Raw genomic sequence first — 15,240 nt, 5'->3', positions numbered from 1 at the left:
AAAAAATAAAAATCACACAGATAATCAAATACCACCAAAATAAAGCTCTATTTGTGGGAAAAAAAGGACGTAAATTTCGTTTGGGTACAGCATCGCACGACCACGCAATTGTCCGTTAAATTAACGCCGAATCACAAAATAGGGCCTGGTCAGGAAGGGGGTAAAACCTTTCCGGGGCTGAAGTGGTTAATGTGCAATGCAAAAGAAGTCAAATAAGTTTGAAGACCAAAAAAACAAAATGCAAGAAACCTCAAAAGGACAAGAAACCAGGAACTAAAGAATACTATGCACCTCCAACTCCTCATTCAACCCGTTGGGGGTTAAAGAGGCAAGTTTATAAATCCAAAAGGATTCCCGTCTGCATAACAAAGAGAACCTCACGTTAATTGTTGGGGAGCCTGTAGGTATGAACTCTATAGCTGCAACCCTTAGACTCTGAATGTCCTTAGCATGGTGATCAAAAAATGGTGGGGAACACTATGTTTCGGGCAACCCTTTTCTATGAGGCGCCGATGTTCTCCCTCACGTTTACGTAAGGTGCACGTAGTGCGCACTAGGAATAGAAGATTAGATGGACATCTGAGTAAGTAGATGACGTATTCAGAAGAGCAGGGTATGAACTTCTTGATGTCATAGGTATTGCCTGCTCTATCTGAGAGAATGAGGACTGGCCATGTTGGATGAACTGGCATGTTACACACCCTAATTTTCTACATTGAAAAATGTGAGTTCTGTTATCAAAATAGGAACGAATGTCCTTACTTCTCTCGGCTCTGGAGCTTTTAAATTTACTGGGAGTGACAATGTTTTTACCAGTACGTGTTCTCTTGAAAGTCACCTGAGGGGCTTAAGGGAGAGTGGGCCCTAGTTTTGCATTTATTTGCAATATGTGCCAGTGCTTTAAGCCCCTACTTAAACCCCATTTGTTGTCCAAATCATGTGATTTGACAAAGGGCCATGCCCGAAATGCGTGATCAGGACAACAGTGATGACAGTGACCTCTTCCTGCTTCTCTCCTTCCCACACGCGCTCCACCTGGGGCTCAAACCTAGTTCCAGATGGCCACTCTCCAAGGGTTTGACATCACGCTAGGGCTGTTCTCCCGCTATGCATGAAACCATTTATCGTCTCAACCTGCTACCGCTCTGGCACCACTGGTTGGTACATCTCCTGCCATCCTTCAGCCTGGTAGAGTGTTGTCTTCCTCCCCGTGTCGGACCAGGATTCCCCCAATTTTGCCATCCCCACGGATTGAAGGATATCACTGCCACCTGCACCGCTACACCATCCTGGCTGGTCGAGTTACAATTGGCAGCACGCCAGAGGGGATCCATCCTGTGAGTCTTTACCCTACTATGGTTTACTAGTGCGGTCCAAGGGAGTTTTTCATGTTTCATCACTGTCCTTTATCATGGATGAATTGTTTTCTTATGGATTTGTCTCCAAAAAACTTTTTACTGTTTGACTATTACACTGGGGTCATCTACATTTGATCATATTAACTTTTACAATTCACATCAGTGGGTCCATTTAGTATTCTTCTGTGATTATTTTTGGTGTGACTGTATGCTTTCAGCACCTCTCCTGATGCATTATTTCCATACAGCTGCTCTATGGCCCCCAGGTTGAATTTGCTCATCATTATGGACGGGTTCCGGCCTCCTAGCGCCAGACTTTTTCATTTTAATACAGTAAAAAAACAATGCCATCCAAAATATTTCAGGGGCACGTTCACTAATCAGTAAAATCTATGTTTTTCAAACTTCATTGAGTAAAAGAGGAGTTTTACAACTAAAGTTTTTTCTGTGGCTGGAAAATTGGATGGATTTTGGTCAAGAAATAGACTGAAGAACCCAAAAGAGGAAATGAAGTAGATTGAGAAATTATGGATGTTAGTATTCTCTACTAACTATATTTCTGACACTTATGTCATTATGCTATCATAAAACAAGCCTGTTTCAAGATATGTATAAAGCAGAAAAATTATTTTAATTCTTGCAATGATTTCCAGTTATCCACTACCCATGGATAGTTCAGATATTTTAAAGCTTTGTTCACTGAACTCCTTTCAGAAGGGTTCAGTGCCAATAACTGCCTGAGCATATCCATGGCCTCAAATGTCAACTTCCTCCAATGCCAAGATAGCTCTTCATGACTGCCAGTTTGCTGCCACATTATGAAATCTTCAAAAAATGGGTCAGACCGTAGTGTTTTCTCCCAAGGAAAGTATCCTGTCATCAGACAAAAGAGAAGAACTCCAAAGGCCCATGTATCTAGAGTGAAATCAATGGGAACTGCCTCTCCAGTCTGAGAGTTGCTTAATTCAGGTGCCGTGTAAGGAATTATACCAGACACAAGTTTAAGCAAGGTGCCTTTAGGACGAGTCAAGCCAAAATCTGTGAGTTTGATTCTTTGACAATCCGTACCAAAAAGAAGCACATTTTCAGGTTTTACATCTCGATAAACCAGGCCTCTGCTATGGATAAATTCAAGGGCGCTCACTAGCTGACTAGTGACCTTTTTGGCAGTTGCTTCTGGTACTCCTTCCTGTTGAAACATACAAGCAACAATAATGAAGGAAATTTAACAATAACTGGAAGGTGTAAAATTTAATTATCAACCAGACTTAGCTCACTTTTTAAATCTGAAAATTCTGCTAATTTTCCAAAAGAATAATACACAGTTAAGCATCTATAAATAAACATATACTTTTATATATATATGTATATATATATATATACATGTACATGTACACATGTATATTTTTTAAATATATATATATATATATAGTTAGTCTGCTTAAAAAAAGGCACAAAGTCCATCTAGTTCAACCAACAAAAAAGGGAAAATAAAACAAAACAAAAAAACAAAAAACTATACATATAAAAAATATACACAACTAAGAACCCCAGAACTGTTAACTGCTTGATTATTGCATTTTATTCTACATGGGTGTATGTTTACTGTAGATGTTCAGCTGCCTACAGTATATACCAGTAAATGCATTAAAAAAAAAAATGGTAGTTGTCACTTTGCTTTAGTGGGTGCATATATCTTATTAGACCAACCTCCTTTAAATGATTTTTAACTGTACAGGCTTGCCACCCCTAATATATAAAATGTACTGTTTATTTGCATGTAAAGCTGAACATGTATCTAATGTGAAGTCTATTTGTAATACATTAGTTGATGGTACACCTAATTAACTAAAAATATAAAATGGAAGCTGAATTCCATTTCTATTGTTCCATCAACATCTGCAGCACAGTTTTTTTATTTATATCTCCTGAGTAATTATCTATGCAAAGAAAGACCAGCAATGGTTGGCAGCAGAGCCACATGCATGAGATTTTCGTTAATTGAACTTGTCTGTTATTGACAGGTTGTCATTTTTTTTCTCAAAGAGCCACCTTGGGATTCACGCCAAGGTCTAATCTCTCCTGTGATCTTCTGGAATTGAAATACTAGTTGCGGACATTTCACTGTATGGTTCAATGTTTTAGAAATGATGGTAAGGTCTGAGAGTTCTGTCTGTCTGTTAGAGCATATGTAGCACTCATCACTCTTGCAGATCTTTCCATTTCTCAGCCAAGTTTCTGAACTTGTTTCTCTAGCGCTCTTCCTGGAAGATCAGGAGAACATCTCTACCATAAAGTGTACACACAAATAAGATATAGGATGTTTAAATTTCTTAGAAACCTAAAAAATGATAATTGAATCACTTGTATATCATTATCTGTAGGGTAAGGCTTCTTTCACATGGCCGCTCCGGATTTCTAATCCGCTGCGGGACTTTTTTTTTTCACGGAGCGGATGACATTTGTATCATCCGCTCCGTATGCCCGCATATCATCCCATCCGTTTGCGGATGATATGCGGACATAATGTAAGTCTATGGCATTGCGGATGTCAGCGGATGACACCGCTGACATCCGATTTTCCTTCCTTTCCGTTTTTTGAACGGATGAAAAAATAGGGTTCTGTTCCGTTCCAAAAAACGGAACAGAACTGAAAGGAGGAAAATCGGATGTCAGCGGATGGTATTCCGCTGACATCCGCAGTGCCATTGACTTACATTATGTCCGCAAATCATCCGCAAAAAAATAGGATGATTTGCGGACAAGCGGAGCGGCCGTGTGAAAGAGCCCTAAATCGTTGGACTTTGATATCCTTCCAGCAGTCACATAAACACATGTTGGTGGTCCATTCTCAAAGCAACACCCCCCTCTCCCTCAGTGATGGTGGGCACACTTTAAAACAATATGTTTTTATCCTTTTTGCCCAGTTGCTCTGAGCTAACAAACGCCACACTCGGCTACATGCTATTGATTATTAACCAATCAGTTAAACAAATAAAATGAAAGGTTTTTGTGTATTACAGTTGTGGAATCTGGCCTGAAACTGCCTTGGGAGAAGGTTTATGAATCCTGAAGTTTTATTTCGCTTACAGCACTAATTGAGCTTTTAATGTCTTGTCAGTATAGCAATGGAGGGGAAGAGGGGCTCAAAATTGTTTGGTTTTGGCTAGGGTATCTGTTGCCTTAATATAGCTCTGTCGATGGGCATCATTTTTTGGAATACATGTCAAACCCAGGCCAGCCTAATCCTATTACTTTTAATTGAGCAGTACAAATGTCAGTTCAGAGGCTGCATTTGACCTGGTTTGCTTTATGTGTTTCTTTCGATGCTTTTTTTTTTTTTTTTTTCAGAGAATTTGGACAGCAGGAAAAGCAGGTCAAATGCAGCTTTTACTTGTTAAAGGTTGTAGTTCCTGACAAAGAGTAATTTTTGATGGAACATGTTTACGTTGGACTATCCAATGTGTTTAACAGGCCCTAACTGTTTTCATTCTACTATTGATCTAATAAATTTAAGGAGGAACTGAATTCTGAAAGCTGTGACTATAACCACTTGCCGACTGCTCACAGTATATTTACTGCGGCAGTCAGCCCCGGCCAGGCAGAGTGACGTAGGTCTATCACTCCTTCTAGAGCCAATAGTGGGCGAGCGCGCGCCCGCCGAGGCTCGTTCACGGAGGAGTGCGGGAGTGTGACTGGCGGACCCGATGTCCGCCGGTCACACTACGATCGCCGGTACAGCGGGAGAAAGACAGAGCGGCTTATGTAAACAAGCCGCCTGTCAGTTCTCCCTGTGTAAAAATGAAGATCAGACGGTTCTACTATGTAGAACCGTTGATCTTTGTTTTTACACCAATAGCAATGTCCCACTACAGTTAGAAGCACGCCCCTAGGACACACTTAACCCCTCCCTGTCCAATACAGTTAACCCCTTCCCTGCCAGTGTCATTTTTGCAGTAACAGTGCATATATATAGCACTGATTACTGCAGTAATGTCACTGGTACCCCCAAAAGTGTCAAAAATGTCAGTCAAGGGTCCGATCTGTCCGCCGCAATGTTGCAGTACCGCAAAAAAATCGCAGATCGCCGCCATTACTCGTTAAAAAAAAAAACACCAAAAATGACAAAAATCTTTCCCTTTGTTAGTAAACGCGATAACTTTTGCGCAAACCAATCAAAATACGCTTTTTGCGTTTTTTTTTACCAAACATAGGTAGCGTAAAACAAATTGGCCGAAAATGTTAAAAAATTTTGATTTTTACATTTTTTGGGGGGGGAATTTCATATAAAAAAAAGTGAAAAATATTGTTATTTTTGCAAAAATTACGCTCTTTTTTTGTTTATAGCGCGTGATCAAAAAATCACACAGGTGATCAAATACCACCAAAAGAAAGCTCTGTTTGTGGGAAAAAAAGGACGTGAAATTCGTTTAGGTACAGCATCGCACGACCGCGCAATTGTCCGTTAAAGTCACACAGTAAAAAATCGCAAAAAACCCCCTGGTCTTTTAGCAGGAAAATCCTCCGGTGGTAAAGTGGATAAAAGGCAAGCAGAGGGCAAAGGATTGATCACCAGATTTGCCTGTGGGTACTCTTAAATGCATATGTCATGGACTTTAAATAAGAAACAAATACAATGTAAATAAAAGGTAAACTCCAGCTAATGCTTTTAAGAAGTTACAGCAACATTTTTTTTCTAGAAAAAATGTTTAAGTCACAAATAAAAAGTTATGAATAAAAACTGACCATTGTTAGCACCCTCACCAGTGTAAGGGTTTGAGAAGTGTACTAAATACAGCATTTGAATAGTAGACCCATCAAACCCTTCCACTGTTGGGGGTGCTTTATGAATAAAAACTGACCATTGTTAGCACCCCACCCAGTGTAAGAGTTCGATAAGTCTACATGCAGCACTTAAATAGTACACCTATCAAAGCCTTACACAGTGGTCAATTTTTATCCATATGGCCTAAACCTTTTTATCTAAAAAAAACAAAACGGTGGCTGTAACTTCCTAAAAAGCATTAGCTGGAGTTGGGCTTTCATTTATTTCTTTATCATTTAAAGCCCATTGCATATGCATCACATATGTATTTAAGACTACCAATAGGCAAAGCTGGTGATCCGTCATTTGCTTTCTGCTTGCATTTTTTTTAGGCACAGCTTTCAGCACTCTTGTTAACCTTATTAGATCAATAGTAGATTGAAAACAACTAGGACCCAACAAATATGTCCCATAGCCCTGCTGTAACATATTCCATTAAAGCTCATATTTTTCTTCTTCCTTTTTATCATTTCCTTTACTTATATACAAATATTCTCCTCTATATCTGCATCCTCAACTTTAGTACAAAGCCCTTATGAGGAGCAATATAAAATACTATTGCAAAGTTCAAATACATTACATCAATAACATTTCCAACATTCATTCCAGATTTAAAAAGTAGCTCCTCATGAAAACGGATCTTGGTAGGTAAACATGATCTATGTTTCTGGTGTCAGGATTACTGGCTTGTAGTTACCTTTTTCTAGCTTTTTACACACCTTAAATAATGGCATGGCACTAATTGTATTCCGACCTCATGGGGGTTCCTAGTTGAAAATCTATAAAAATAGAGACTGGTTTTCTATTTCTTAACTATTATAGTACACAAGGATGTATACCACCTGGGCAAGGTTCTTTATCTAGGTTATTTTTTCTCAGGTGTAACTGGACCTCTTTGTGTCCACTATTTTCTCTACGAATAAGCCCAACGTGGATGAAACATGTCAGAGGGGCGTGACTGATGGGTGGGGATTTGAACTGAAGCCTGTCTTTCATTTACTTCACATCACTGAATGCAGTGTGCTGTGATACTTTTATGTTATATTGGACCTCTTCTTGTGTTAGGTTAGTAACAATTAATGTTTAACTTTGTGCTTTACAGTAATTTTTCCCCTAGTTATTTTTTTGAGGCACTGTATTGTAAAACATTCCTTTTAGAATTTTTAAAGCTGAAAGTGCTTTTGCTTTAATATCATTAGCAATCTGTTTTTTAACTGCAGTTTTTGAAAACCTGTTTTATTTTTTGCCGTTTTTATTTCATACAACATTTTTCATTTATAAAATATTAGTACTTTTGACCTTAAAGTTGTTGTAAACTCTTACACATACCCACTGAGGTGACTATCCTCAAATGATGCAATAAATCCTCCTAAATAAGTTGTACCTGATTATCTTCAACCATCTGTTCTGTACAGCCTTCTACAACACATAGATGAAATGATTTTCTCATCAGCGGAAAACAGGGGGTGAGGACCTGGCATCACATGCTGAAGAGCTAGAGCACAGAGCACAGTGTAATTTAACACCCACACAGGCTCAGAGAAACAAAGAGCTGTGGGTATGAGTCATCTGCTATGTGCTGGTGGAGGGATGGGCAATGCCATCTTGTCGGAGGCTGAAGTGTCAACTTAATCTATTAAAGAGGAAGTAAACTCAAAGGCATAATTTATGTCTATAGGTAAGCCTATATTAAGGCTTTCCTATGGGTACTGTAAATATCTCCAAAACGTACACCATTTAGAAGATATTTACATTACATGCAGCCGATGACGTCATCGGCGCATGCGCTCTGAAGGAACAGCCATCCTTGCCGTGCCTTCAGATACCTGTGACGTAAATGACAGCTCCGCTGTGCATGCGTGTGAGTGACGTCATTGCGGCTTCGGCCTGTCACACAGCTGGAGTCCGCGGACCCGGTAGGAAGATCGGGTGAAGATGGATGCTGCCTCCAGGGATTACATCGCATCCCTGGGGGGCTTAATTTCAGGTTTCACAGGTTCAGTATGTGATTCATACTAGCACATTATGCCTTTACCTTGCAGGTCCGAAAAAAAACAACTGCTTTAAGAGTAAGCCATGCAAACAGCAGAGAGAGAAAAGATCAGAGAGGAACCAGACTTGGTGGTTTGGACTCAGGTCAGTACACACTATAACGGAATGTGCTTTGTTATTTTTTTCCTATCTGGGGTTTAAAACCACTGTAAGGAAAATAAATAATTTATTTTTCTGTATTTCATATCTGAAAACTTTCTGATTCAGCCTTAAAAGTTTTCATTTTTTACTGGAGATTTTGTTCCTGTAGGTAATGTACTCGCAAGAGTATTTGTTAAAGGATATGTTCCCTTCTCAGAGCATGGTACACATTACACCCATAATTTGGGCGTAATGTGTAACATGCTCCAGACCTGACCTCCGCACCCCCGATCCTTGTCTGCAGGATCCTGATCATGGGTGCAATGCTTTGCAGGCTCTTGGTGAAAGAGAATAGAAATGCACTTTTTTTTGTTCCTGCGAAAATATGTGTTTTTTTTACTTTTTTCCCAAAAGGTGAACTTAAAGTATACTAAAGGTAAAACTTTTTTTTTTTAATTGTGGATAGCCTGGAGAGGGATTAAAACACCCATTGTGTTTGTGCCCCCATTAGGGAGATTCACCCTCTCAATTTGTTCTGTTTACTATTAGTATTGAAGGTGAAAGTAAAAAAAAAATCCCAGATATTGGGTTGTCCCCAGAAAAGTAATAGAGAGGAATTCTTCCAATGGGGACACTAGTTCAGATGGCTTGGGGTCCTCAAGGGATTCCCTTAATTTTCAGGGATTTCCTCTCACTTCCTGTTTTGGCTATGGTACAGGAAGTGAAGGTGAATATTCCCTGTGGAACACAGATGGCAAAAAATAAACTGACAGAGGTTATAACACTCCCTCACTGTATCCTGAATGAAAAAAAAAGTTAAGCATAAAGTTCTACTTTAACCTTTAAAGTATTTTTTAATACTAGGTTTCGGTGACTTTATTTAACAGAACACATTTACAGTCAGCAGGAGTAAGCACATAAATGGATCCTTGATTACATTATTATTCCTCCCCGTAGTTTATCAAATGTTTCCTGATTACCCATATGATCCTTTATCATAATACAATATTTTACAAATAATATTCATATTATATCACAATAAAAATGTTACATCAGAAATATAACGTTATCTTACACTTGGTTTTATAATGGAAATAAGATCTTTTTGCAGGGCAGCTTCATACAGAAAACCATAGTGCTCAGAAGATTCAAATGCAATGCCGAACATGCCAATGATATTTGGGTGAGTAGATAGGGATAGAGCCACACAGTATTCATACAGGAAGTTCTGTCTCTTGGTTAAAGTTTTTGAAAGAAGCTTTAAAGCCATAGGTGTTCCTGTAAAATAAGTATACATAAAAAAGTAAACATATTTTTTTTTAAAATTGAATATTATAAACTTATATTTGCTGCACAATACATCTGCTATTTTCCATACTTTATTAATAGACTAACTTGTAATCTATCTGATGTCTAACTCAGACTAGGTGTAAAAAAATAGTACAAATGTACAGTAAAAGCAATTTTTGGGACCTGTAGCAGACAGAGATGGACACACAGCTTAATACTACACCAACTCATCCTATGCAAGTGCATCTATGTACAAACCCGATTCCAAAAAAGTTGGGACACTGTCCAAATTGTGAGTAAAAACAGAATGCAATGATGTGGAAGTTTCACATTTCAATATTTTATTCAGAATACAACATAGATGACATATCAAATGTTTAAACTGAGAAAGTGTATCATTTTAAGGGAAAAATAAATTGATTTTAAATTTTATGGCATCTCAAAAAAGTTGGGACAAGGCCATGTTTACCCCTGTGTGGCATCCCCTCTTCATTTTATAACAGTCTGCAAACATCTGGGGACTGAGGAGACAAGTTGCCCAAGTTTAGGAATAGGAATGTTGTCCCATTCTTGTCTAATACAGGTTTTTAGTTGCTCAGATGTCTTAGGTCTTCTTTGTCACATGTTCCTCTTTATGATGCGCCAAATTTTTCTATGGGTGAAAGATCTGGACTGCAGGCTGGCCATTTCAGTACCCGGATCCTTCTTCTACGCAGCCATGATGTTGTAATTGATGCAGTATGTGGTCTGGCATTGTCATGTTGGAAAATGCAAGGTCTTCCCTGCAAGAGACAACATCTGGATGGGAGCATATGTTGTTCTAAAACTTAGATATACCTTTCAGCATTGATGGTGCCTTTCCAGATGTGTAAGCTGCCCGTGCCACACTCACTCATGCAACCCCATACCATCAGAGATGCAGGCTTCTGAACTGAGCACTGATATCACCTTGGGTTGTCCTTGTCCTCTTTAGTCTGGATGACATGGCATCCCAGTTTTCCAAAAAGAACTTCAAATTTTGATTCGTCTGACCACAGAACAGTTTTCCACTTTGCCACAGTCCATTTTAAATGAGCCTTGGCCCAGAGAAAACGCCTGCGCTTCTGGATCATCTTTAGATATGGCTTCTTTTTTGGCCTATAGAGTTTTAGCTGGCAACGGCGAATGGCACCGTGTATTGTGTTCACCGACAATGTTTTCTGGAAGTATTCCTGAGCCCATGTTGTGATTTCCATTACAGTAGCATTCCTGTATGTGATGCAGTGCCCTCTAAGGGCCGGAAGATCACGGCATCCAGTATGGTTTTTCTGCCTTGACCCTTACGCACAGAGATTGTTTCAGATTCTCTGAATCTTTGGATGATATTATGCACTGTAGATGATGATAACTTCAAACTCTTTGCAACTTTTCTCTGAGAAACTCCTTTCTGATATTGCTCCACTATTTTTCACTGCAGCATTGGGGGAATTGGTGATCCTCTGCACATCTTGACTTCTAAAGGACACTGCCACTCTGAGAGGCTCTTTTTATACTTATTGCTACCTGTCCCAACTTTTTTGGAATGTGTAGCTCTCATGAAATCCAAAATGAGCCAATATTTGACATGGCATTTAAAAATGTCTCACTTTTAACATTTGATATGTTATCTGTATTATATTGTGAATAAAATATAAGTTTATGAGATTTGTAAATGAGTCCATTCCTTTTTTACTCACAATTTGTACAGTGTCCCAACTTTTTTGGATTTGGGTTTGTATATACAAACCCTGGTTACAAAAGATTTTTAGTTTTATTTCTTATAGTGACATCAGGAAATATTATGTTATTTCTGTTTCCTGAGGGGTATTTTATATACATTATATGGCCAAACATTTGCAGACATCTGACCATCACATCTATATGAACTTTCTGAAAATCCCATTCCAAAACCATTGCCCTTACATGGGATTATCCACCTGTTCTTCATGGCTATAGCCTCTCCTGGGAATTATTTTTGGAGTGTGTCTGTAGGAATTTGTGCCCATTCAGCCAATTAATTGTGAGGTAGGAATTCGGATTATTCTCAGAGGTGTGTAATGAGACACACCAAACTTGTTAACCAGTTCAGCTCTTTAGGTGTACTACATACTTCCAAAAAGTGAACCTTTATTCATGAGCTGATGGCTGCAGTAGCCGCTATCAGCTTGTGTGGGTTTTGTTTAGCCGACTCCCAGCTTGAAATTGAAAGTGATGCGGCAGCTCCATAGCTGCCAATCACTATCACAGAGCCAGGAGAGCGGTGCCACCTCGCCTCTCATCGGTGGCCCCCCCCCTCCTCCCGTGGTACCACCGGGAAGGATCCACCATCCACCTGGATCGACTAATTTAGTAATAGAATGGAAGTGGTTAATATAAGCAATGTCATATCTCCCTCTATTTCTTCCATAAGTTTGTGTCAAAAAATAATGGGGGTTGGTCATGAAAAGTACAAAATCTGGAGAAGCTGTGCATAGAAACCAATCATCTTCCAATTTTTCTTTTTGTCAAGACTTAATTAACCACTTCAGCTCCGGAAGGTTTACCCCTTAATGACCAGGCCATTTTTTCCAATACGGCGCTGCGTTATTTTAACAAAAAAATTGCGCTGTCGTGAAAAATTGTACCCAAATACAATAATGTCCTTTTTTCCCCACACATAGAGCTTTCTTTTGGTGGTATTTGATCACCTCTGCGGTTTTTAGATTTTGCGCTATAAACAAAAAAAGAGCAACAATTTTGAAAAAAACACAATATTTTTTACTTTCTGTTTTAAAAAAATTTAAAAAATCTAATTTTTTTATAAGTTTAGGCCAATTTGTATTCTGCTACATATTTTTGGTAAAAAAAAAAGCATATTTTTATTGGTTTGCGCATAAGTTATAGCGTTTACAAACTATGGTATATATGTTTGAACTTTTTTTTTTGTTTTTATTAGTAATGGCGGCGATCAGTGAATTTTAGTTGGACTGCAACATTGCGGCGGACAGATCGGACCCCTAACTGACATTTTTGACACTTTTTGGGGACCAGTGACATTAATACAGTAATCAGTGCTAAATAATATGCACTGTTACTGTATAAATGACACTGGCAGAGAAGGGGTTAACACTGGGGGTGATCAAAGGCGTTAATGTATGCCTGTTGATGCTTTCTCACTGTGGGGGGGGGAAGGGCTCTGTGACAGGCACAGAGAGATCAGGGTTTCAGTTTAGCTGAAACTCCTGATCTCTCCCTGCCTGTGTGACAGAAGACCCGCCTGCTTTGTTTACATAAGCAGGCAGTTCTTCTGTCAGTTTCTCTGACGATTGCAGGAGGCCAGCGGCAATCGCCGCCGCACCTCCTGCAGCCCGCCTCCCGCTGTGTTTAGACACCGCCAAGACCGTGTGCACAAAATCACGTAGATCTACGTGATTTTGCACAGCCGAGCCGCCCTGCCGCAGTATACTTGCATGGGGCAGTCGGCAAGCGGTTAAACAAGCTGAAGATAAATTGACTACAATGCACAGCAGCACCAGATTTTTCACTCTCGTCTTTTAGTAAATCAACCGCATAGGATACTTGCACCTCAATGCTCTTCACCTTAAAAGGATAACTGTATCTGAAACACATTGAAACACATTTTAATAAAGGCTAGTAGCTTTGATCACTCATCACCGCGGACCGCGCTGCAGGCAGCCGTGGCCTCTCTCCATTGATGTGCTGTGTTTGCCCGGATAAGTCGTTTTTATGTGAGTGTTTTTAACATTTATAAATAAACGGTCTGTACGGTACTGCCCTATTGTACTTTTTTCTACTTCTGGGACACTGCGAGTTTATCTCGGAGGTCCGAGATACTGGACCTGGAGGGGACATATCCAGACCCGGAAACCAGAGGAGGGAACTATCCATCCCCATGAGAAGTGTGTGATTCTAGCCCATATCTACTACTCTTTTGGTAAGAGGCTCATCCCCTCTCCAGGTGTGGTTTAAGGGATCCATCGTGGGTATTCTAAATCTGGATTTGTGTCACCTTATGCCCTTACTTTTTTTACCTCTGGTAAGGAGCCAATCCAGATACGGTGGTGGGACTATTTGCACCCTAGTTTGCTGTGGATTTTTCACTGAGGAGTTCACCTTATGTTCAGCACCATTTGGACTTTTTTTGGATTGGACTTTACATTTATATTTATATTTCTTGTTATTATTATTATTTTGAAGATTGTGTTTCACTAGTTATCTTAGTTGACACACCCGAGTGTTAAGATTGTGTTCCACTATTGATTTCAGTTGACACACTTGAGCACGTCCACAATATGTTTATATTTTGATATAATGATTTATTTTTTCTTCACACATTGAGCATTCACGTTGTGATCTATTCCCCTAGGGGGAATATTGTATATGAGTTTAGCGCACCTATCCTTTTCACCAATAAAGGCTAGTAGGCTGTTTACTTTGCAAGGACATTTTCCCTGAGTTAGTGAAAAAAGTGAAGTTCTGCTGACAATCATCCTTAAATGTACAAGTGAAGATGCTGTTTTTTTTTTTTTTTCCTTGCATATGACTGGATATTCTTTGCAAAGCGAATTTTCACCACATTCAATAAGCTAAAGGAAAATTCCATTGGCAATTGAAACCTCCCTTGAAGAAGGAGGCGTGGCTTGCCTCCGAAACGTGTCCTGATTAGCTTCTCCACTCCGAGGTTGTCAGCTTGAGTTCCTGGCTTCAGACATTCCCCCTGCGTCCTCCGCAATCCCTCTGATACCAGAACCAAGGCGCAGTGGCATGGACTGATAGCTCCATCGTGGGCAGGACATCACTGCACAGAGCCTTTATCTGTCTCACGCTTGTTCGATCATTACCTTTGTGAGTGGAATATTTGATTTATTTTATCCTTTGATTTTTGAAGCTTTACTACACCAAGGGTGCACTTGGCGATTTTCTCCCCTCTCAGCCTATTTTCCTTTAGTAAATTAACCTCATCATCGCTTCTAATATATCCAAGGACAACAAGCCATTTTGCAAATATAGCTTTTTACCTCTTTCTTTTTTTTCAATGTAGTTCCAACCTCTCATCGCAGGTCCACAACAGTGTAAACATTCTTTTTTTTAATATACAGTATGTTGACAGTCTGCATTGGCCATCAGTACCATATACAAATACAAAAATGTACAGCTGAAGAGAGGGAGCTGCAAGCACAACTGACAGCATGGGGATAAGGACTGGGCAGGGTCAACCTAAATATATGCAGGGGTTTTCCTCTTCTAGAAGCTTCTAATATGTAAAAAACTGTAAAAAAAAGCTATCATGCATGCCTCCGGCTAATAAAGATTTTGAAATAAACAGGTTAGTGGAGTAGATGCATTCCATGTTGTTTTTAGTCCTGATTAGTATACATATGTCTTCCTACACTGTCTTCTTGATAAGCACAGACTGCAGGCAGACTGAATGTAATGGAAGGTGGTCATCTGCCTTTGATTGCAGCTCTCAAATCACAGAGAAATAAAAAGTAGAGATAAGAGGTTATATTTATAACGCTGCTTTGTGCCCCTTAATATTTAATATTAAAAGGGCTAATGTATTTTAAAAGCACAGTTATCCCATGAAGCACCCCTGCTGGCCTTGTTGCTCAAGGC

General features: G+C 39.5%; 1 protein-coding gene across 1 annotated transcript in view; it reads right to left on the bottom strand.

Annotated features, from left to right (window-relative positions):
* Positions 1-1,692: 1,692 nt before the first annotated feature.
* The window catches only part of LOC309568223 (serine/threonine-protein kinase SBK2-like), an 86,848-nt gene continuing 73,300 nt past the window's right edge, over positions 1,693-15,240 (bottom strand). Inside the window, exons 3-4 of the mRNA XM_082273886.1 lie at positions 9,392-9,594; positions 1,693-2,547 (exon numbers count right to left, since the gene is read on the bottom strand). Of these exons, the coding sequence (XP_082130012.1) occupies positions 1,984-2,547; positions 9,392-9,594 (767 nt within the window). The 3' untranslated portion in view covers positions 1,693-1,983. The remainder of the gene's footprint in view (positions 2,548-9,391; positions 9,595-15,240) is intronic.

Source organism: Pelophylax lessonae, assembly GCF_965119305.1.
Source record: "Pelophylax lessonae genome assembly, chromosome: 12".
NCBI lineage: Eukaryota > Metazoa > Chordata > Amphibia > Anura > Ranidae > Pelophylax > Pelophylax lessonae.
The sequence above is the reverse complement of the archived record's forward strand: the minus strand, read 5'-3'. Positions and strand labels throughout refer to the sequence as shown.